General features: G+C 57.7%; 1 protein-coding gene across 1 annotated transcript in view; it reads right to left on the bottom strand.

Annotated features, from left to right (window-relative positions):
• Window positions 1–21,504, bottom strand: part of CAPN5 (calpain 5) — a 49,498-nt gene extending 27,994 nt beyond the window's left edge. The window contains exons 1-2 of the mRNA XM_081238779.1: window positions 21,381–21,504; window positions 6,266–6,492 (exon numbers count right to left, since the gene is read on the bottom strand). Coding sequence (XP_081094905.1) covers window positions 6,266–6,430 — 165 coding nt within the window. The 5' untranslated portion in view covers window positions 6,431–6,492; window positions 21,381–21,504. The remainder of the gene's footprint in view (window positions 1–6,265; window positions 6,493–21,380) is intronic.
• Between the last annotated feature and the right edge of the window lie 1,855 nt (window positions 21,505–23,359).

The following is a 23,359-nucleotide window of genomic DNA, read 5'->3' as shown; positions in this document are numbered from 1 at the left end:
AATTCAAATTCCTGCTCCCCATTTTACCGGCTGTGCAACTTTGGGCCAGTGGCTTAACCTCTCTGAGCCTCCATTTCCTCCCCTGTGCAAAGGAAGTAGATTATTATGCTTGCAAGGCTGTGTAAGGACTCCACAGAACGTGCAGGCAGAGCACTTGGCAGGGGAAAAGGGGGCAAAGGGCCATCAGGTCTCACTAAGGTGTTCAGGACTCCTGTTGCCACCTCTGCCTGGGAAAACCAGAGTTTGGGAGGGCCAGATTGAGGGCTGTAACTCCCCTGAGGGCATGAGCACTCCAGATGGGATTTCAGGGTGACCCAGGGCCAAGCTGCAAGAGGCTCCCCCAGAGTACAGACTGTGGGATGCCACCGGTCTGAGTAACACTGCCCCAGGTCATGGAAACCCAGTGAGGCTGGAAACCCAGTGAGCTCTCAGGAAGCAGTGGCTTTGCCTCTCACCCAGCTGCCCTCCTTATCTTATCTCCCAGGGCCAGCTCAGAACTCTGAGCCAGAGGGAGCCATGACTTAGCATCTGCCTCCCTGGGGCCCGGAAGGGCAGGCAGGACAAGGGTGGAGGGGGGCTTCGTACCTGGAGGACCCCAGCCACATCCCCACCATGGGAAAGGAGACAGCTACCGCCTGGCATCAGAGGAAGTGACTTCCGAGGCACCCCTCCCCCTTGTGGGCCCTGAACAGAGACAGGACCACCCATTCCACAGAGGAGGATGCCGAGGCCCAGGATGGGGCAGGGGCGCCTAGGGTCATGCGGCAAGTGGATAATTGAGACAGAGCCTAGCCCCCGGAACAGAGCTCTCCTCCCCACGAAGCAGCACTGCCAGGGCAGCCTGTGGGCAGGTCCAGCCGCCCCAGCCTGCCCCAGACACTTCTCTGGCCCCTGGGAGAGACTGAGCTCAGGGCTCCAGAGTCCCTGGTTCCAGGCTCGGCACTGCCCTGACTCCCTGTGATAGAGCAGAGACCTGGGGCAAATCTGCCAGCCTGGGAGGGAGCGGAGAGGAGGAGGTGGTCTGGGTGTGTTCCCGCTGCCAGGAGAGGCGCGGGTTTGCCAGCTCAAGATAGAGAAACGACTTGAGGTTGGCGGCGGCACCTGGGGTTGGCCCTGGAGTCCAGTGGCCAACTTGGGACACTCTGAATGGAACAATCAGAAACAGCGTGCAATGACTGGGCACCTGCTGTGTGCCCAGCTGTGCAGAACAACCCTGTGAGACACGTACGGTTAGCATCCCCATTTTATAGATGAGGAAACCAAGGCACAGAGGTTAAGTCATTTGCACAGGGCCACAGAGGAAGAGGTGAACTGAGATTCCAATTCAGACAGTCAGCTCCAGAGCCTCCAGCTGGGCCAGGACTTATGAGTGACAAAGCTACCATCCCTTCTCCATCCCCTGCACCTGTCCTTAGCCCAGCTTGGGGGACTTGCAATATGGCAATGAAACCAAGGGGTCAGGGGCAGCGCTGACCCTCACCTTTGTCACCATAGAGCCCGGCTTCTCAAGACCAGTGTTAGTCCTTCCACCTTTCCTGGGCCATTGGCTAAGCACAGAGGGCAGAGCCAGTCAGAAAATTCCCAGCCCACAGGCAGAGCCCTTGAGGAGGAGAAGCCTGAGTGTAACCCTCCATGTGAGCACAACTGTGACAGCAGGAACCCAGGGAGAGATCAGAGGAGGCTCCCTGGAGGCGGTGACGCCAGCAGAGCAGGCATGGAGAGGGCGGATGGGCAGGGAGGTTCCAGAGGGGAATGGAGACTCCAAATTCCCCCCCAAGATGGGATCCAGCCACAGCCTCGAGACCGATGCGACCTCTGACGCCATCCTCCCCGGGGCCCCCAGCCAGCTGTGCTCCCTCCCAAAGCTGCCCTCCCTGAAGTTCACCTTTGGGTCTCCCCCACCAGCCTGAGAGCTCCAGGGCAGGGCCCAGGTCTGGCTCTGCCCACCTCCGGTGTCAGGAACAGGGGCTTGGCAGGTTCTGCTGCGGGCAGGAGCCCTGGGAGGAAAGGGACAGCAGAGTGGCCTGCAGGACAGGGCTGGCCAGGCACCTGCTGGGAGCCCGGGGCCAGGCCACACCCAGGGCTGGGGTGACCACGCCTCCGGTCAATGTATGTCTCTGTGGGGCACAGCCTCCTGCTGCTGTGGTCACCTCTCACCTCTCGGCCCCTTCCAGCCTGCCAGACCAGCTGCACCGGACATAGGTCACAGCCCGTAACCAGCTCCTCCCTGAACCAGAACTTCAGGTTTCCAGGCCCGGTGCAGAAACAGGAAGGCAGCTAGTCAACGGATCCAGGGCGCCTTCAGCCCCTCCGCTCTCCCCCGTTCTCCTCATCCATCCACCTTCACCCCAGTCACCTCCCTCCCGGAAGCTAAGATCACAGCTGGAATCGATTAGAACGGGGAAACTGAGGCCCAGGAAGGAAGCAGGACCTCTGCCTGGGACCAAAAACAGGGCAGTGCTCTCAGGGGTTACAGCCTGTGCCCCATCCCCTCTGCAACAGACTTGCCTCCCCAGCCCATGCTCCCCGCCCCATCCTCCCATTGTTTAAGGCCACTGGAGCATATGCCAGGGAGGGGATCATTCCTGGGCAGGGCAGAGGCCCAGGTGGCTGGACTTGATGCAAACTGCCTGCTTCACGGCATAACGGGGCCTAATGCTCAGCACAGCCAAGGAGCAGGGCCTTCTCCAGGTGCTGGTGTGAGCATGAGCCCCAGACGTGGGGCTGGGGACCACCAGGCCACCTTACGAGAATTCTGGGAGGTTCCAAAACTGACGTCTGTTTGTGGGATCCCTATTTGTTCCCTTCTTGGTTCCACCAAAGGACCTGCAGGCTTATCATCCCCAGAGATGGGGCAAGGCACAGTGCAGGAAGGGGGGACATGGGGTGGAGTGGTATGCAGGGATGAGAAGCAGTGGTACGAAGGCCCTGGGCCTGACAGAGGAGGAAGCCTCCCGTCCACCCATCCCCTTGGGATTCCCCCTGAGTCACAGGCCTCCTCCGGTCTCTTATCTCCTCTTATCTCCCTGGCCAGGCCCCTAAGGGAGGCCAGCTGATGTTTACCGAATGGGAAAAAACAAAGAAACACTAGACCTGGGAGGAGGAGGGTGTGGGCCCAGGCAGGTGCCGTGGGTGGGACTGAAGTGGACCAGAGAGTCCAAGAGATGGGACTTCCAGGCAGGGTTGGCTCTGGGTCCCCAACACCAGGCCGGCAGGAGCAGGCGGTGAGAGCAGGCAGTTTGTCATCTGCCCCCTGTGTGTTGAACAGCACAGATATACCTCAAGTCACTTCAACCTCCAGAAACCAGGAGCAGCGAGAACTATTCTCCCCATTCACAGATGAGGTAACTGAGGCCCAGGGAGGGGAAGTGACTTGTTCAAGGTCACACCTCCTGCAAGGTAGGGCCAAGGCCATCTGGCTCAAAAGCCAGCCTCCTCATTCCATTTTGGGAGAAAGAAGAGGGAGGCTGGCAGGCAGGGAGGCTGGCTGAGGAGATCCCCCAAGAGCAGAGAGGCCACAACTAATGTCAAGAGAAGGAGCTGGGGGTGGGGTGGGAGTGAAGACGGGCTTCCCCTGGGCCTTCGAGAAAGTTGGCTTTTTGCTCTACTTGTAAACAGTCAGGTCACAGGACCCAGGAAATGGGACTCCACAGAAACACGGCTGCCTCGGGCCATGCTCCACCTCACTGGCCAAGGGCCGAGCAGCTGGGAGTTAATGGTCACCCCACTGGGCTGGCTCCACCCCACCAGCCTGAGGCAAGTGAGCCTGACTTCCTGCTCCACCAACCCTACATCCCGCATCCTGTCGGTGGAGCAGGGCCTGCCCGCCATCCCACCCTGCCACCACCTACAGCCCCACTTACAAAGGGCCGTCCATCCCACACACCCCAGTCCACACCGTCTCACCCCGGCATCCCACACCACTCAGAAGTGCCTGGCCCTGAACTGCCTCCCAACCCAGAACTGACCCCCACCACCGCCCCTGGGCCCCGCTCACTCGTCTCCCTCTCAACGCCAACCACCACAAGCTGCCTGTCACTGGCCTCCACCTCCAAGGCAGGGGCAGCTCTGTTCCTCCTCTTTATGTGACTAGGGACGACTAAGCACCAAGCCCGGTGAGAAAGGCAGCCAAGGAGAGTGTGCTGTGGCAGGACTCCCGGACTGGCAAAGGGCTCAGAGAGGGCAGGTGACTCCAGTAGGGTCACACAGCAGGGGGACGCTGAGCCCAGCCAGCTTGGCATTTCCTCCTCTCACTGCAGCAAACCCAACCGTCCCCAGCCATGCCTCGCCAGCCTCCTTCCAGAGCCACAGGATCTAAAATGTCTGAGTGATGGCCAGAGGGCAGCAGAGGGTCAGGAGGGGAGCAGCAAGGGGGTGGAGTGAGAGGAGGGCAGAGAGCTGGAGCACCCAAGGCCTCACAAAGGCCTATTGAGGCCGGACTCCTTCCCCACCCACCAAACAAAGGAGAGGGAGGAAGCCATGGGGGCTGGGGGTGCACCAAGGGGCAGGAGTCTAAGGCCAGGCTGGGAGGCGGCTGGGAGTTCGGAGAACCAAGGCAGCGCAGCTCATGGGGCTGAGGTCCCCAGGGGACACCAAGGACCCTCTATCTGGGACCGGGGAGGTGGGCCAGGGCGGGAAGGAGCCCTGGGAGGAAGGGACAGCCCAGTGGCCGGCAGGACCCGTGCAGGCCACTCTGCTGTGCCCCGCTGGGCGATCGGGGCACGTGCCTGCCCCTCCCGGACTCAGTTTCCCTACCTCTTAAGCACCCCAGTCCAAGAACATCGGATTTTGTGCATTGGAAGGGACATGAGAGCCTGGCCTGTGAGAGGGACATGAAAACTGAATTTCACTTTCCCAAAATGCCCAGGGGGGCCGGAAGGCACTTTGTAATGTGCAAATCTCCCCCCGGTCACACGTTGCTGAGAGCCTGGCCTAAGATCCCCCGCTGCCTCAGAGCACACCTGCCCTGGCCCAGCCCTGCTGACCCCAGGGCCCCCGGGCTCCCTCTCCCCTTACTTCACCCCACACACCCCACGCTCCTGCCATGTCCCAAATAAGGCTGAGGTTTCAAGCTCGTGTCTTTCTCACACCCCACGCTCTCACCCCTCAACTCTGAGATGCCTCCTCTGAGTACTGGAGGGGGAGTCTCCCCCGCCCCAGGCACCTCGGTCCAGCACCATCTCCTGTACTGAAGTCCCTCCGGTGTGACCAACTCTCAGTGTCACCAGCACAGCCGCGGAGACTGGGGAGGGGGCCTGGGGCACTGGCCTTCAGCAGCCTCTCCGTCACCCAGGCCCCCGGGGCACCCGCTCTCACACTCAGGAATCGGGGTTAAAGAGAATGAGATCATGCCATGAGGCCAGAAGCTTCTGTCCAACACATTCCAGCCTCAACGACCAAGGCTGGGACAGAGGGAGCCGTCAGACAGATGCTCCATAATTCACAGATCCCGACAATAATGGTGACAGCTGGCTTATGGGTGCCAGGCTTGGCACCAGACGTTCATGCACCATCTCTTTTAATGCTCACAACTCTATGCGGTACTATTATTTTTTACTATTACTATTATTACTGATTAACCATCGTAATAAATACCTTCCATGTACAACAAATGACAATTTCAAAATCACTATGACAATAATCAGCAAAGTAAATTCCTTCTACTTGAATGTCACTCTACGTTGTACTAAAAAAAAAAGGCACATCCAGGGCTTCCCTGGTGGCGCAGTGGTTGAGAGTCCGCCTGCCGATGCAGGGGACACGGGTTCGTGCCCTGGTCCGGGAAGATCCCACATGCCGCGGAGCGGCTGGGCCCGTGAGCCATGGCCGCTGAGCCTGCGCGTCCGGAGCCTGTGCTCCGCAGTGGGAGAGGCCGCAACAGTGAGAGGCCTGCGTACCACAAAAACAAAAAAAAAAAGAAGGAAAAAAAAAGGCACATCCACATCACCTCATTTGTATCCGAAAAACGACCCTGGCAGGAGGGTGGCAGAACAGAGGGCCCCACTTTCCTCATAAGGAAGCTGAGGCCCAGAGAGGTCCTGGCTGGGCAGTGGTGGCCACGGAACTGGGGGCCGTTCTCCTGGCTCCCCATCCAGATGAAATCCCACAGCAGGCGGGCCCAGCAGCAGGCGGGCCCAGCATCAGCCGCTCCACTTTCTCAGTTGCCTGGGGCCTCAGAGCGACCCCTCCCAGTCACCCACCGTCCCCCGCAGACTGGGTGGGTCTGGGTTGCCCACCTCAGCACCAGTTCGGACCAGACACTGACCTTGGGGCGCTTCCACCTAACGGCGGGCCCTGGGGTGCCCGTATAATACAGTGAATCGTCGGTGGCGGGGAACGTCGGGTCCTCAAAGAGCACCTTCCTGCGCAGACAGGCCTGTTTCAGGGCCGAGTAGTTCTGGTCCCCATAGGGCTTCACACAGGAGAACATGGTGGCCGCTGACCCGGGAGGGGAGGCCGAGACAAGGCAGCAGAGGGCAGCTCCTGGGGCACCTGGGAGGACAGAAAATCAGAAGAGCATCACTTCCTGAGGACTGGAGGCCCCGAGGGAGGTGTGTCCCCGCGTGCTCCCTCCCCACAGCCCTGGGAAGTGGGCACGCTCATCCCCATTGTACAGGCCAGGAACTGAGGCTCAGCGAGGGGGAGAGACCTGCCCAAGGTCACACAGCTGGTACGCACAGAGCAGGGAGAGGAACCGACTAACTCCACAGCCTGAATTTCCTCATTTCTGATGCTTAGAGGTGACGCCAGGCCCGTGGGCCAACAGGGCACAACCACGATGGCGCTCAAGGCTGCCTGGCTGCACCCACGACCTCCCTTCCTTTGTTCCACCAGCCTTCCTAGAGCTCCCGGACAGAATCAGACCAGTGGTGACCCAGCAGCTCCCCGGCTGGTGTCACAGCCACAGGAAAGCAGCAGCACTGTCTCCAAGTTTCCTTCTTCCGGACCCTCACGCCTTAGCCTAGAGCCGCAAGATCATCTCTGTCCTGTGTGGAAAACCCTTGGCGCTGGAGGCCCCTCCAGCCTTCAGTCACATCCCTTCTGACCTCCTCCTTCCAGCACTCTGCCTTCTCCACCGCACGTCCGGAATAAATGCCTCCAGTTCTGTAGGGAGCACTCTCCTTCATGCTGGTGACCTAACCTCCCCCAAGAGGACTCCCTGCCCCACCCTGTGACCTTCCAATCTCCAAAGCCAGACTCTCCCACACAGCCTTCCAGACCTTGCAGCGTCTCACACTCCTGGACAGTCGGTCTCCTCTTCCTAGGCCTTGGGGGCATCTAGCGCTGGTCCGGACCCATCTCCCTGTCTGACCTCCCCTCCCCTTCAGGCGTCCCCTGGCTGATGACCCCCACATCCCTGTGTTCAGCCTGGACCCCTCTTCTAGGCTTCCAACTGGCCCATCTCCTGTGAGGGCCAAACTCCACAGCAGAGTCTGGACTTGAACCCACACGCAGCCCTGGCACACGAAGGTGCTGTGCCTATCAGCGTCCTCCCTTCAGCCCCCTGCAGTCCAGCACCCTGAACCTTGTAGCCATGTGCTGACCAAATGCAAGAGACCCAGACTGTACTGACTCAGGAAAGGGCTCTGGGAGGGGAGGGGAGGAGAGGGAGCCGCAGCCAGGTGCCCTGACAGAAGCTGGGACAGCCAGGCATCTGACTGACAGCCCCATCTATGGCCCTGTATCTCACACTCCATCTGGGCTGCTGGCTCCAGCTGGGAGCTCTAAACCCCCGGGCCTACTTATCATTGGGCCTGCTCAGGGCAACACTGCAATTCCCACCCCCAAGACACAGGCCCCAACTTCGCAGCCTAGCTGAGGGAAACTGAGGCAAGGTAGGCCAGCTTCTAGGGCAAACATGAGTTTGTGAGCAAACTGATATGGGTGTCAGTCCCAGCTGTGCTACTCACCTGCTGTGTGGCCCTGAACAAGTCACTCAACCTCTCTGATTCCCTATTTTCTCATCTCCACGATGAGAACAATGTTGCTTCAGTAACTGGAAGATGCCAGTAAAATTAACCAGAGGCTGCGGAGACTGCTTAGCAGGCCAGAGGGAAGAGGAAGAACGGAAGTAGAAAAGCCCCTCTCATTCCCAAGAGAGAACCTCCATGTCTCTGGCACCTGCCGTGTGCAAACCACCTGGCTAGAGGTTGGCGTTTAGGATTTGCTGGGTAGGCCTTTCATTGTTGCCATTTTTCAGAAAAGAGAACTGAGGCTCAGTGAGGGGAGGCAACTTGCCCAAGTTTCCATGGCAGAGTCTGGACTTGAACACACATCCTCTGACTCTGGAGCCTCCATCTTGGCCTGGTGACCCCAAAGCACGGGCAGAGCTCACCCCACACACACCCTGGCTGAGCCAGCCCCACAGGAAAGGAAAGATGAGGGGATTCAATAGAGGGAGAAACAGGAAAGGAAGGAGGTGAGAATGGAGGGGTGAGGGTGGAACACGGATGGACAGAGGGAGAGCAGGGCTGATGGTCCCTGCCTGGCGAGGGTCTGAGGGCTGGCTTGTCCTCTGCTCTGGACCCACAGCCACTTCATCTTCTGCCCATACATCATACAGGGCCCACCTGTTCCACTGCTGTGTGACCTCAGGCCAACCCCCTTAACCTCCCTGGCCATCCCTCTACCCGGGAAGGCCAATAACCCTGCCCCTTCCCACCCACCCTCCCAGCGTTGGAGGCCTGAGGGAAAGAGAAGGGGGAGCCTGGAGAGGCAGCCCCTGGGCTCCAGCACACAGCCACCAGGAGCGCCATGAGCCTCACAGTTTCCTGAAAGGCCTGTTTAGGAAGCAATTTAAGCTGCAAGAATTAGATCAAAGAAGCTGAAAGCAGGAGCCCAGAAATCAGCTCTAGCAATTCCAGTGTTCAGAGCCCAGAACCCAAGGAGGAGAAGTGAGCAGGCCGAGGTCACGGAGCCAGGCCAGTGGAGAATGAGGGCTCTGGCCACCCTCCAGGCCACACTGCGGCCAGCGCTGCTGGGAAGGTTTGCTCCTAGGACAGAAGGGAGGAGCAGCGAACAGAGAGGGGGAAGCTCGGCTCGGCCCAGGTCCAGAACCGGGACCAGGCCTGGCTGGCTGAGGGTCTGACCCAGTTCAAGCCATCTCTCCAGCCTCACCCCTGCCCGCCAGGCTGACCCTGGCCTCCTTATGCCAGGCTCTCTGGCCCTGGCCTTTGCACAGGCTGCACCTCATGCCGACTGTCCTCCTGCACCCTCTGTCTGCCCCAAGGTCACCTCCCACGCCATCCACTGAGTCAACACGCCCAAGGGGTCAAGAGTCACCAGCCTCTGAGCTCTGCTCTCTCCCTCTAGTTCCAGGCATAACCACTGACAGATACAGATAAACCAGCAATCAGGAAAGCCAGCTTCTAAACCCTGGCCTCTTCTCCCTGGGTCTGAGCTTGGGGCTGGGGCACGTCCTGTCTTCAGGACACTGAAGTTTGAGCCAGGCACTAACAGGACAGCCTGAGCCTCCCAGCTGCCCCCCAGCCTGCCCTCTTCCCTCTGCTCCTGCCAATCTCCCTCTCCCCCCACCATTCTCCACCCTGGGCCTAGGTTCCAGTGCTACGAGCTCCTTGCGGTCCACTCAGGGCCTTTGCACACACTGTTCCATCCACACATGCACACCTGGAGAATTCGGGTCACCTTTCAAGACTCAGCCCAAGAACCTCCTACCTGTGCGACATTGTTCCTCCCCCTACCTCCACAGTCCTGGAACCCCTGTGACAGCGCCCGTTACATTGTACCCCATCTGCATATGACTTGTCTGTCTCCCCCGCCTACACCCCTGCAGGACAGAGCCCATGTCCAGCTCCTCTCTGTATCCCTAGTGTCCAACACTGGGGAGCAGGGGTGGATTCAGTGAATTTGGGTTGAATGAGCCAACACAGATGATGCATGAGGAATTCCTTCACTGATGGGAAAAACAGGTTCAAAGAATACCCGGGACTCCCAAGGGGGATCAGCTTTCCATGTCAGAGCTGCACCAGCTCTCAGGTCTCCTGAAGGCCAGGGCTCGCCCCTTCCCACTAGATCAGGCCTCTCTCTCTCTCTCCCCCCCTCCCCTCCTGTTCCTGATGTTGTCCGTGGAAGATGCGGCTAAAGCCCTGGAGCTCTCTGCTGTGGCCCAGCCCTTCTCTAGCTCCTGACAGAGACTTGGCTTTAGTTTTGCAGTGTCCCCCTAAGCTGTGAGACCTGGACAGGCCATGTTACCTCTCTGGTCTGCATGGTCCTTGTGTGGAAGGAAGAGATAATGTGCCAGGGCCTCTGGGAGGATCAAATGAGACACGGCCACATGGAACAGCACTTTGCATACTTTAAGGCACTGTGTCCCTAGGGGATGTCAGCACGGATGTCTGGGTCACATCTACAATGTGCCTCCCCTGCCAGGAGGGTTACAACAATTCAGCGTTCCTGTCCCCAAGGAACTTCATGGTCTAGTGCAGCCAAGAGACACAAGGCAGAATGGAAATATGCGTCATTCCAGCAAGAGGGACACAAAGAAGCCTTCGCAAAGGCCTGGACCCAGAAGTCAGCTGTGCTTTAGGAGAGAAAGGCCACTCCAGGCAGAGGGAATAGCTCAAGCAAAGGCTCAGAAGCAGGAAAGCACAAGTTGATTCAGACCCAGCCTGGCACAGTGGGATTCCACAGACTGAGCATGGGGGCACTGACTCAGGTCAGAACAAGGGCATGGGAGCACCCATCAGGGAGCTCAGGGAGCCCAGTCTTCCAGCAGGTCAGTCAGACCTGAGTTTGAATTCCAGCTGCGCGACTTAGCGCTGTGTGTCCTTGGGCAATTTACTAACCCCTCTGAACTGCTATCAGCCCTGCCTGGTTCCAGCCTCTAAGGTGGCATCTGCCCCGGGGCCTGCCCCATAGGAGCTCTATCTATCCTCACCTTGGAAACAGTGTGTACCTCGTTCCGGGAGGGTGTGCCCTGATCTGCTGTCCCTGGATCTGCTGGAGGTGGCAGGGACAGGCCAGGGGTGCGTGGGCAGAGTACGTGCTCATCTTGCAGCAGGTCACACGGAGCCAGCTACAGCGGGGGCAGGTAGCACTGAGCCTTCCTGGACAGTTCAGCCACCGCAGCCAGGGGGAAACAGGAGACAGTTTCAGTCCCATTTTTTCTTTTCTTTTTTTTTTTTTTTTTTTGCGGTACGCGGGTCTCTCACTGTTGTGGCCTCTCCTGTTGTGGAGCACAGGCTCCGACGCACAGGCTCCGCGGCATGTGGGATCTTCCCGGACACGAACCCGTGTCCCCTGCATGGGCAGGCGGACTCTCAACCACTGCGCCACCAGGGAAGCCAGTCCCATTTTTTAGATGAGAACATAAAAGGAACATGTACAAAACCTGCAGCCCATTAACTGGACCTCAAGCCTCCAGCCTCCTCATCACACCAGGGCTTCCCAAAGCAGGCCCCAGGTCAGTACTGTGATCATTTCAGGGGTCGCTCTAAATTGCTTTACGTGGCAGTAAATAAGTCAGTAAGAAAGTTATTCCCCATCCACTTCTCTCTCAAGGAGAACTCAGTTCGGTCCAGCAAGTTCTTGAAAGCCTCACGGCCCTTGCCCATCTACTTAAAAAAGGAAGAGCCAGCCCCAGGCTCAGAGCAACAGCACCTGGCTGCAACTTAATGGATTTTTCTGTTGTTTTAATTTAGTTTTAAGATTCTTCCAGTTACCTTGTACTTAGAGAGTAATACTGACTTTCCATTTAGAGTAAATGCACAGTTTCCTTTAAAAAATATCAAGGAAGAAGGAAGGTGATTTCAAGAAATCTGTTAAGTTCCCGGGTGGTGCAGGTGGGAACCGCAGCATTACATCACACCTGGAGGGCAGGGTGCTGCCCAGGAAGGAGTCAAGACTGCGTTCCAGAACTGTGTGGCAGGGGAAAGTCACCTTACCTCTCTGAGCCTTGGGGCTTCCTCTAAGAGGTGGGATAACAGAGCCAGCACTCAGAGGGCCAAGAACAGCCAAGCCCGCTTGAAAAAGAGCAGCTGGAGGACTCACACTCACAGGTGACAAGACCCTTCACAAAACTCTAGTAATTGACACAGTGTGGGGCTGGCAAAGGGTAGACAAACAGACTAACGGAACAGACTAGAAAGCCCTCCAAGACAAGGACACCTGATTTTGACAAAAGGTGACATCACAGTGCATTAGGGAAAGGATGGTCTTTTCAATGCATGGTGCTCAGTTGACTAGCTATCCGTGTGGGAAAAGCTTCATCTTGACCCCGAACGCACACCACACTCAAAAGCAATTCCACATAGACTGCAAATTTAACTGAAAGGTAAAACAGTAAAGCTTTTTGAAGAAAATATTAGAAAAAGAGCATATCCAAATGGCCAATAGATGGAAGGAAAGTGCTGGACTTCACTAATCATCAAGGAAATGCAAATTAGTATATATGCTGCCGAAGCGAGCACAAGGAAATGCAAATTAAAAGCACAATGAAATACGACTACACCCTGACCGGAATGGCTGCAGGGAAAAACACCACACACACACACACACTCTCTCTCCCAAGTCCAGCTCTTCCACGTTGGTGGTGGGAGTGTCAACTGATACAACCACTTTGCAAAACCATCTGACCACATCAATTAAAGCTGGACAAATACATACTCTATCATTCAGTAATTCTACTCCTAAGTATATACTGAACAGAAACACATGCACGTGTTCACCAAAAAACAAGTACAAGAATGTTTAGTGTAGTAGTATTTGTTATAGATAAAAATTAGAAACCACCCAAAATGTCCATCACCAGAAGAAAGGATGAATATGGTATTTAATGGAATATTATACAGTAATGAAAATGGACAAATTATTGCTGCATGCAACTCACGGATGGCTCTCATGAGCACAACAGTAAACAAGAGAAGCAATACTTCGATTCCACTGATGTAAACTTGAAAAGTAGATATAAGCCATCTATGGTGAGTTGAAGGCAGGATGGTGGCTGCCTTTGGGGGTAGGGACTGGAAGAGGTAGGAGGGGGGCTTCTGGGGTTCCAGTAACACTGCTCCTTGACCTGGGTGGTGGCCGCATGGATAGGGTCACAGAGCTATGTATCTATGACTTACGCATTGTTCTGTAGGTCAGTTGTGCTTTAATAAAATCTTAAACAGAAAAAGCCTGTGCAGGGGCCCTGGGAAGAAGGCCCAGCTGAATCTAGTGACCCTGATCCCACCAGTTTTGGGGACATTACATACCCGTAGGGTCCTGCCTGGCACACAGGGTGGGAAGACCCAGGGGTGTGGAGCAGGGAAGAAGCCCGGGCTGGGTCACAGCACTAGTCCGGGCTTGGCCTTTTTCATGCACAGGCTGTGACCTCCTGCGAGCCGGCTCCTCTATCTCTCAGGACACCTGTGGCTTTGACCCTTGAGGTGCTCAAGTCCAAGAGAGGATCCCACAAGGTCGGGGTGGCAGCCCCACACCCCACTGGGCACACACCTCCAAAGCTTCCTCTCTGAGGAGGGGGTACCAACCAGCCGGGTCCCATGCTCAGGAGATGTTCTCAGCCCTGAGGGCGGGCAGGGCGCTCAGGGAAAGGAACTGAGCTGAGGCAGAGTGGCAGCGTGGGTGCGGGAGGAGACCACAGGCAAGGCTGCCCAGGATCCCAGCCAGAGGTCCCGGAAGGCCAGGCGCAGGGATTGGGCTTCATCCTGAGGTGATGGAGAGCGGGAAGGGTGCTGAGCAGGGGAGGGACATGAGATCCACCTAGCTGCCACATGGAGAATGCACTGGAAAAGGACACGACCAGGGAAGAAAAACCAGAAGGCAGGCCAGAGAGCCTGTGTGCCCATGTGTGAACGCAGAGCTGGGTGGGAGGCAGACCCAACTCTACTTGGGGACCAGCCAGTTGTGGGAGTGAAAGGAGACTACAGGAGGCCTGCTGCGGGTCCCTCCTCTGTGCCCCAGTTCCCACACTCCACAGTGGGTGCCCATGGCACAGCATGGCCCGGCAGAGTGGGTGTCATCCAGGGCCGGCCGAAGGAGCCAAGGATGCCCGACGGACAAAGCCCCCCGACCCCGGCCCCGCTCCCTCAACCTCCCACCACATCCCACTCCAGGCAACAGAGCCCTGTCCCCTATGCCACATGACCAGGGAAGGTCTGTGCAGCTTATAATTCAGGGAACAGTCAATTCCAACGTGCTCATCTTCTCTGGCACCCCTCTGGGCTGGTCCTGAGCTGACAGGAGGGGGTCAGATCCTCACGGCAGTCCCAGGGAGGAGAGGCACAGGGTGACAGGCACAGACCAAGAACTAAGCCAGACACACTGTGGTCAGTGGTCCCAGAAGCAATGCATGTTGCAGGTGGGGCCATAGGGGCAGGAAGAATGGTGGTGTCTCTTCAAGATGGAACTGGACAAAGCAAGGCTGGAAGGCTAGGCGGGAACCTGCAGGGGGAGCACGCAGGCAGGATGCACTCCAGGTGAAGGGAAGGCAGAGAGCATCAGCTAACAGCCGCAAGGCCAGGGTGCAGAGCTTTGAGTGGGGAAAGCTGGCAGGACCGGCTTTGCAAGACTGGGATGCCAGCTTTGGGAAGTGGGCTCTCACTGAGGGCAGGGGGGCGTGGAGGGGTGAGACCCAGGGTCAGGTGCTGAAGTAGTAACGCGGGCCAGGGAGAGCCTCAGCCAGAGCCAGGGCAGGGAAGGCCAGAGGCCAGGGAGGGGGCCTGGAGCCCCAGGGTTTGGGTTTTATCAATGAGGTCATTCCCCTTTATTGTAGAGCCACTCCCACTCCTCTCTCTCCCCACGAGCCACCGTTTCAATAACATGCTCAACGCGTCTCTCTCTGTCCAGCTGTGGTTGTGTTATGGCCTCCCAGGACCCCATCTCCCCCATGCACCATGTGCTGAGGAACGGATGGCAGGGTGGTGGGGGGGAAGGGGTGAGGAGTGTGAGCTGCGCCGGGGCCACCGGGGCTCCGGCAGCAGAACCAGGGGGCCAGGCCCAGTGAGTCACTCTGGCCAAGGCCGAGCAGGCGCCACCGGGACTGGGAAATCCTGTCTTTCTTCTCCACTGCCCTCCCCTTATGGTTTCTGTCTGTGTCCGATCCAGTCTCCACCCAGCTGCACTGATCTTTCTAATATGTAAACCCGACCAAGCGCTCTGTGCTAAGAGACAAGTGGGTCTGGAGGGCAGGGCCAGGCATGTTTGGGGCTCAGGGTCTCTCGCTGGTCCTGGGGGACAGCGGTCCTGGGACGCTGATGTCCCCCCGGCCGTGTATATGAGGGGAAAGCTAGCCTCGGGGCTGGCCCGCTGTGTGGCCCTGGATGAGTCCCGAGGCCTCTGCCCCTCAGCGGTTCCCACTGGGACTTGGGTGTTGTGAGGAGGGGGCCGGGAAGCCTCAATAAGCAGGTGAGATCCAGCTGGATCTGCCGGGCATCAGCAGGGACAGGAAGAAGCTGGGAACCTTCATGGGCAGCAGGCTGGCCAAGGCTCAGCATCAGGCAGGGTGAGCAGGTGGCTTGGGCACTGAAAGTCACTGGGCCTGGGAAACCCAGCCCAGCAGCACATCTGGTGAGAAAGTGCAGAGGGAGCGGCAGGTGCCTCCAGAGCAGCAGCGGCTCTTCCCTATCCTACTGGGGCGGGGTTGACACCTGCAGCTGCAGCTCACAGGTGCGGCTCACTCCCCACAGGGGAAACAACCTACAAAAATGAGACTTGATCAAGTTACTGAAGCTGCCTCAGCTCCACTGGGCTGTGTGACCTCAGGCAAGACCCTGCCCTCTCTGGCCTGCAGGCTCTCACCATTGAATGGTGAAGAGGGGGACACTTCTTGCTCTTTTCCAATCAGCTATGTTTGTCACCAGGACAGCCTCTTTTCCTGCTTCCTGCATAGGTAGTCTGTGCCTCTAGCACCACCTGCCTCCAAGAATCAAGGTTGGAAACCTGGTGGGATGGTGCCCATTTCTCAGACTGGGAAACTGAGGCTCAATTCCTAGGTCAAACTCCTGCACACCCTCAGAAATGAGCTGTACTGTTCTCATTGCACAGATGAGGCCCAGGGGGCGCAGAGAGGGAAGAGGTGCATTCAGGACAGTCAGGAGCCTGTCTCATGTCAGAGCTCAGCTCTGCTCTCCCTGGCCCACCACTCCCTCCCTCAAGCAAAGGCAGTGACCCACTCATCAGCTCCAAGAAGTCCCACTCAGCTGCATGCCCCCATTCAACCTTCCCACGCCTGCTCTGTGCCTGGCCAAGGGGGCAGTGAAATGTTGGACCAGGCTCAGCCCGGGAGGTCAGCCTGGTGGAGGAGAGACAGCAACCCCAGCACCAGCCAAAGAGATCTGCTCTAAGAGGGCAGTGATGCGTTCAGACGGGGCAGGAAAGGCTCGAGGAGGCGGCGGCATCTAAGCAGGAGCTCATAGGGTGGGCTGTGATTTTTAAGAGACAGAAGTGGAAGGTTCAGAGGAAGATGGAACCTTCTGGGAGGAGGAAACCATTTAGGCAAGGCGGGAGGACAGGGTGCAGGGGAGAGGAAGAAAGGGCTAGCACGGCAACACTGCCACAGCCAGGTTATGGGGACCCTGAAAGCCAGGCTAAGGACTCGGGAGCGTGCCAGGGTGTGAGCCGGGCTCCTGGAGGATTCACAGGAAGTCTGGATGGAAAGGAGGCCAGGACGCAGGCAGGGAGACCAGGCTGTAGAAATGGACCTGCAAAGCATGGCCTTGGCCATGGAGATCCAATGGAGACCCACACTGGGGCAGGGTCCACATCACACAGCCAGGCACTGTCTGGGAGTTTGGCTGGGGGTCCTTCCTTGGAGGCACCAGGAGACTCACGACCTCCCAGGATGACAACCACGTCTCTGGGCAAGCAGCGTGTCGGCAGCACTTCCGGGTTCCAGGTGCTGCTCTGCCCCGCGTCACATTCCTGCCCAAGGCAGCCTTGAACGCCAGGGCCTCCTCCTCCCCATGCCCAGAGGAGGAATCCGAGCCTCAGAATGCCCCGTCCACATCCGCATCCTCAGAAGGGGAGAATGAGGCCAGGAAGGGACAAGAACAGTTACCTCTTTGTGTCTCAGAGTTCTCATCTACGAAATGCAGGTCTCCTGCTCTGCTGGCCCAACCTGCCCTCACCCCTGGCTCCCCTCACACGTCTCTGCTCTAGGCAGGACTTAGCCCCAATTGTCCTTGGTATACTCATCTGCAAAATGGGGCTCCTGGCCTGGCCTTCACAGGGTGATGGTGGGGATCAAGTGACCCTGCACAGCACTGGGGCTATTGAATGAATGTCTGAGATGCACTCCACTCTGGAAGGCTTAACCTACGCGTATGTTCAGGACCCCAGGATGGGGTCTGGTCTCTGGGTCAACCCGTGGGGACACGCCAGCATGCTCCCCTCTTCCAAACATCCCTGAGCTCTGCCTACTGTGGCCTCAGGCTGGGCTCGGGGCCAGAGGTGCAGCAGCCCAGGCTCTGCCAGCAAAGGCTCCTAGGCTGAGACGGAAGCAGACACTGAGGGTGACCCCCTGGGGGAAGCCAGCAGCTGCGGGCACCCAGGAGGGGGATCTCTGAGGATGGCGCCTGCAATGACACTGCAGTTGGCTCCTGTGGTAGGCTGGATAACTGCCCCCCAAAATGTCAACATCCCAATCTGTGGAACCTGAGAATGTTACCTTATACGGCAAAAAAGACTTTGCAGATGTGATTAAGGATCTTGAGATGGAAAGATTATCCTGGATTATCCGGGTGGGCCCTGGATGTAATCACAGGTGTCCTCAAGAGGGGGACAAAGGGAGATTTGACTCCAAAAGAGGAAAAGGCAATGAGAGAATGGGGTGATGAGGTCATGAGGAACGCCGACAGCCACAAGGAACAGAGGCTCCCCTGGAGCCTCCAGAAGCAACCAGCCTGACACCTTAATTTTAGCTCATAAGACTCTTTTCAGACTTTTGACCTCCAAAACAGTAAGAGAATAAATCTGTGTTGTTTTAAGCCACTAAATTAGTGTTAATTTATTACAGCAGCGAAACGAAATGAATACCATTAGTATCATTCCTGTGGGTAAGTATGTCGTCTCACACCTCTCTCCTGCTCAAGGAAGTGGGTGAGTGAGGATGAAGTTGTTACTCCTTGAACTGCTCCAGTGGAAAACAAAGTCACCCCAAACTTCAGTGTCTTAGTTACTATATTATTAGTAATACACCAGTTGAGTCCTACCACCTTACCCTGACTGGCAGAAGTTACCCAGCAGTGGGCAATGGGGCAAGGGCTGGCTGGGCAGGGGCAGGCAGATCAGGCCAGCAGGCTCTCTGCCTTTTGTCCCCCGGGCTTCAAGATCCTGAGGCCATCCTGGGCGTACCCTGAAAGTGCTGGCCAGCTGGGTACCAATGAATGGGCTTGGTCTAGTCCGGCCACCAGTCCCCTGTCTCACAGCTGACCACATGCACCACTGTGGCAGAAAACCACAGTCCACACCCACAAGCCACCATAGCCTCAGCCAGTGGCACCCTCATACCCCTAGTCCTGGGAAAGCTGAGACCCCTAGAAACACATCCCTGAACAATTAGAACGGGGAGCAATAACTCGGGCCATTACAGGCCAGCAAATGTTCACATTTCGCAACTTCCTATGTCCAAGCCTGAAGGCTTGGCTTCCTAAAAAAACCTGGACTAGAACCCCAAAGGGACTTGGCCCATTTTGCCATTAGTGAGCAGGGAAAGGCAAGGCCTAGGCCAAGGTGAAGTCAGCAGCTCGGCCTGAACTAAAGTGAGGCAATCCCAGGGCATCACCATCAACCCAGGGAGGAGGAGAACCTGCAGAGCCTGGGGCCCTCAAGGTGAGGCCCGGGAGGACCACTGCCAGCCAAGGAATGTTTTGAGCAGAAAGGGCAAGGCATGAAGGGGCAGAAGAGGTCTCTGGAGGGGCTAGAGGGGTGGGGGGGAGGGGGTTCTAAAGGCACTCAAAGCACTTGAGGACCCTGGGGCAGAGAAAGGCAGGGGTGAGGTGAGAAGACCGGCAGTAGACAGACTTCTCACCTGCCAGGCCCCAGATAGTGAGCCCCGCCACAGGAGGGCTGAGAAGGCCACAGCTCTCAACCACTGAAGCCAAGAGGGGCTTCCACTTCAATGGGAGAGACCCTGTTTCCTTTCATCCTTCTCCCAAAGTCGGCCCCTCCTTCCTCTGGGTTGTCCCTCCCCCAGGGAAGAAGGGATTAAGTGATGCTGATTGTTAGGTACTATTAGTTATAATGACTACCAGACACGATGTACTTCGTAAAGCACTTGTAGTGACATGATTTAACTTCATCATCAACCCCTAAATTCCTATGATTAGGCAGCATTTACCCCCATTTTGAATATGTGGAAACAGACTCACAGGGGAAGTTCCCTGCCTCAAGGTGACGTGCAGAGCCAGGCTCAGCGAGGAGGAGGCCTGACACAATGACAGGCCCTGCAGGTAGGAGAGGTCATGGAGACAGGCTTCCCTGTGGCCATTGGGGGATCCGGGAGGGCCACCCGTTCAGGGATCAGGGCTTCAGGGCTGTCCTGAGAGCCCACAGGGAAGGCCGGGGCAGAAGCAGCCAGAGACAGCACTGGCCTGGGAGCAGTGGCCTGGACGTCATCCCCAAAAGCCCACAGGCCTCTCACACTTCATCGACTTCCCCCAAACCTGCTCCACCCCCAGTGGTGGCTCCATCTCAGATAGGGCTCCCCTACCCACACTTCCACATGCTCCACCACCCCCTCCTGTGCAGGCTCTGGGAAGCCCTATCAGATGCCCTCCTCAGGTGCCAAGCCTAGCCCTGGGTGGGGAGCTGGGGAGGGGAGAGGCGAGGGGAAAGAGGAAGGGGCCCCTCCCTGCTCGGGCCTCCCTAGCAACTCACCCACCACAGAGCCAAAGATGACATTTCTGGGATGCACATCTGATGATTTAATGCCCCTCCCCATGGGCTATCATTCAGTTACATGCTTCCAGGCCTTTACCCATCTATTCCTTGGGCCTGCAGTGCCCTGCCCTTTCTCTTCTGCTTGGTGAACTTTTCATCCTTCAGCACCCAGCACCGATATATCCTTTGCAGTGAAACCTTCCCCAGCTCCTGGGCAGGGACTGGCTCCCAGCACTGGTGCAACTCTGGGCAGGGGCTTCTCGGTTTGACCCATCTGCCTCGTCAGTCAGAAGAGAGGATCCTCAGGGCAATGACCCCACCTAAGCACATCGACGTCCAGCCTCCCAGCTCTGGGCTGAAGCAGCAACAGCTGGGCCCAGCCTGCCCCGCCCTCAGCCTGGGAAAGCAGCCAGGCCTCCCCACCCCCACCCCAGGACTCTGGGGACTGCAGCAAAGGCTAGGCCCAAAGACCCTGGGTGGGAGGCTTTCAATCCTTGCAGCAGAATACAGTAGTTCCTTCAGGAGGCCTCACACTCATAGGGTAGGCTGAGCCCCACACTCAAACACCCTCTCTTCCAGGAAGTCTGCCCAGATTTCTCCCTCCCCAGAATCCTACAAATAACTGCCCTGGGCACTTCTCTCTTCAATGCTGGTGTAGGGAGAGGATTCTGGTTTGAGAGCCAGGGCAACCCAGGTGCAAATTCTGGTTCAGCAGGCCTGAGAGAGAGAGTAGGTCACTTCACCCTCTGTGCCTCACTCTATTCCACCCTGTGGGGTCTGGGGCTGAATCCCACCACAGGAAATGAAGCCTGGTGAGAACTTGGCACCTGTTAACGACCTGTCCTGCTTCACCTCTGGAACCCAGGTGGGTCTCCTCAGACTCCCAACTCTGAAAGGTGGTGGCAGGATCAGAGCAGCCCAAGACCCATTCTCCCCCAGTTCTCCCTGCCTCCCTGGCCCCCTCATACACACACCCAAGCCCAGCAGCCCAGGAAAAAGGCCCCTATTCAACCTGGGAAGATGGTGAGGGAGGGAATCGACTGTGGCCTTGCCCCCTTTCCCAAGCCGGGGGACGGAGGATGGGGAGGTACCCGGGAGGGGTTGTGTTATTGAATGGGTGGAGGCCTGGGAAGGGACACGAAAGGGGAATTGTGAGGAAGAGGGGGGCAAGAGCCGGTCAAGCCCCGGGAGGTAAACCCCGGCGCGTAAGCACCATGAAACCAGCTGTGGACCCTAGCGTGCAGTGGGAAGACGCCCCTAGCCTCGAGCCGGGGTGGGGGGGCAACGAACCCCCGGGGCCGGGGCGGATCCTGGAGGTCCCCGCCCCCCACCCCCCCGGGCCTCAAAGCCAGCGCTCACCTCCTTCCTCCCCGGCTGCAGGATGTGCAACCCCACACCCACCGATTCGTGCTCACAGGGCACGCACCGGCCCTCGCTGCAACCATAACACACACACACACACACACTCACACACACCTCCGAAATACACACATGAACACACGCGCGCTCGCACACGCCTCCCTCTGCGCAGAGCCTCCTACCTGCCGCGCCGCCGCGGGTCCAGCGGACTCGGGGATGCCGGGCTCGGCGCTGGCACTGGAGCGGAAGCTGGACCGGCCCTCTCAGCTGCCTCTGGCTCCGGCCGGAGATCAGCTGGAGCTGGCCTGGGGCGGGGCCCGAGCTAGGACTCCCGGGCGGCCGGGCCCACCCAGCGGCCTCCGTCCACTGGGGGACAGAGGCGTGGTTTCCAGCCGGGCGGGAGGGCCAGGATTGCAGCGCATGCGAACTGGCGCCGAGCTGTGAGGTGAACGGGCAGGAAGGTGGCGGCAGAGTTCCCGCTGGAGAGTAGGCGAGGATTTGGGGGCCTGAGCGGCCCAGCCGTCTCGTCTGTGACCGTCTCGGCTTGCTCGGGCCCGCGTTCTCCGGTCCCTCCCTCCCAGCATCTCCGGGAGTTCCCCAGAGCCCAGCCTAGGTCGGCACCGAGGCAGGGGGCTGGGAAAAGAAGGACTCGAAGAGGCGAGCGCCCATCTCTTCCCTATCTCCATGTCTATATCCATCCCCAAGATTCTGGATGGAGGAGCGGGACCCAGACCCCAGGAGTCACAAGGAGGGCCCTTGTCAGATGGGGAAAGCAAGCTCCAGGCCCGTATTGAGTATTTATTTACTCAATATGCTGTGATGGGGCGACAGCAGGAGGGGCATATTTCCCAAATAAGACTGAGAAGGTTTGTGAGTGACCAGCCCTAGCACACAGTAGGGGCTCTGGGACGGCAGGGCAGACGTGTTTGTTATGCTCATCCGAGGCCTGTGTCAGCCCACTTCGCAGATGGAGAAGCTCAGACCCACTCATCTCTCCTTCCAGTGTTCCCAGTGTAACTCTAAGTCACTCTGACTAATCAGCCCCCCTTTTGTATTTCAGACTGTTGGAGCCACAAGAGGAGTGTTTCGTGGTGGTTGCAAGAACGTACACTGGACTCACTGCCTGGGCTCATATTAGCTGTGTGACCTTGGACAAGTGACCCAAACTCTCTGTGCCCCAGTCACCTCACCTATAAAATTATTATAGTAGCACCCACTCCATGGTGCTGTTGTGGGCATTAAATGGACTGAGCCATGTAAAACCCCTAGAGTGGGCCCTGACTCGAAGTAAGTGCTCTCGATGTTATTTTAATCTAGCCCAACCCCCTCATTTTCTGAAGACACTGGGTCCCAAGAGCAGAGACATGTACACATGGCTGGTTAGAAGCCCAGCCATCCTAGGATATTAGAACTGGAAGGGCCCACCTCAGAGCCCATCTCTGGCAGCTCCCACCTTCTCTGACAGATGAGGAAAGAGACCTAGAGAGGGACAGTGACCTGTCCAGGGCACCCAGCCTGGTGGAATGGGGGAGGCATTGGCCTTGCTCTTGTTGGGAGTTGAGATGGAGAGGTTTCCAGACAAGCCAGGAAGAGCTTGGTCTCCCAAAAAATTGGGGGAAGGGGCGGGGCTCTGATGATGCTCGGGCCCCAGGTCCCTGCTGGTCAGTTGCTATAAACTGATTCACCGAATGGTGCCATCACGGGGCCTGCTGTGCAGGTGCTTTTCCCATGTAATTCTCACAACCACCCTTGGCAGGAGCCCTCATTAGCCCCATTTTACAGATGATAGAACTGAGCCTCAGGAGATGCCCCGGTCACACAATCAGGAAATGGCAGAACTGGGATCCTCCCTACCCTGTCTGACTCCACTCATGCCCTTCCCCTCTTCCTCCTCCTCTATCCCCCTCCTCCTCTTCTCTCCCCCAGGGAAAGGCCACCTCTGATGGCTTCTTGACTGGCTGTCCAACCTCTGCTGCATCCCCCTGTAACTGGGAGCTCATTTCCTCACAGGGCAGCCCTTTCTACTTGTCTTGGGAGAGTCTCTGTCACCCAGAGCTGTGACCTAGTTCCCTCTTCCTAGCTCTGCAGGACTCCATAGCCTCCACCCCACCAGAGCCCTGGAGAGAATCTTCTTTGCTGCAGGCCAGCAAACTCCTATCTT

Source organism: Mesoplodon bidens (genome assembly GCF_964165515.1).
Source record: "Mesoplodon bidens genome assembly, chromosome: 7".
In the NCBI taxonomy this organism is placed as follows: domain Eukaryota; kingdom Metazoa; phylum Chordata; class Mammalia; order Artiodactyla; family Ziphiidae; genus Mesoplodon; species Mesoplodon bidens.
Note: the sequence above shows the minus strand (reverse complement) of the source record. Positions and strands in the feature narration are given on the sequence as shown.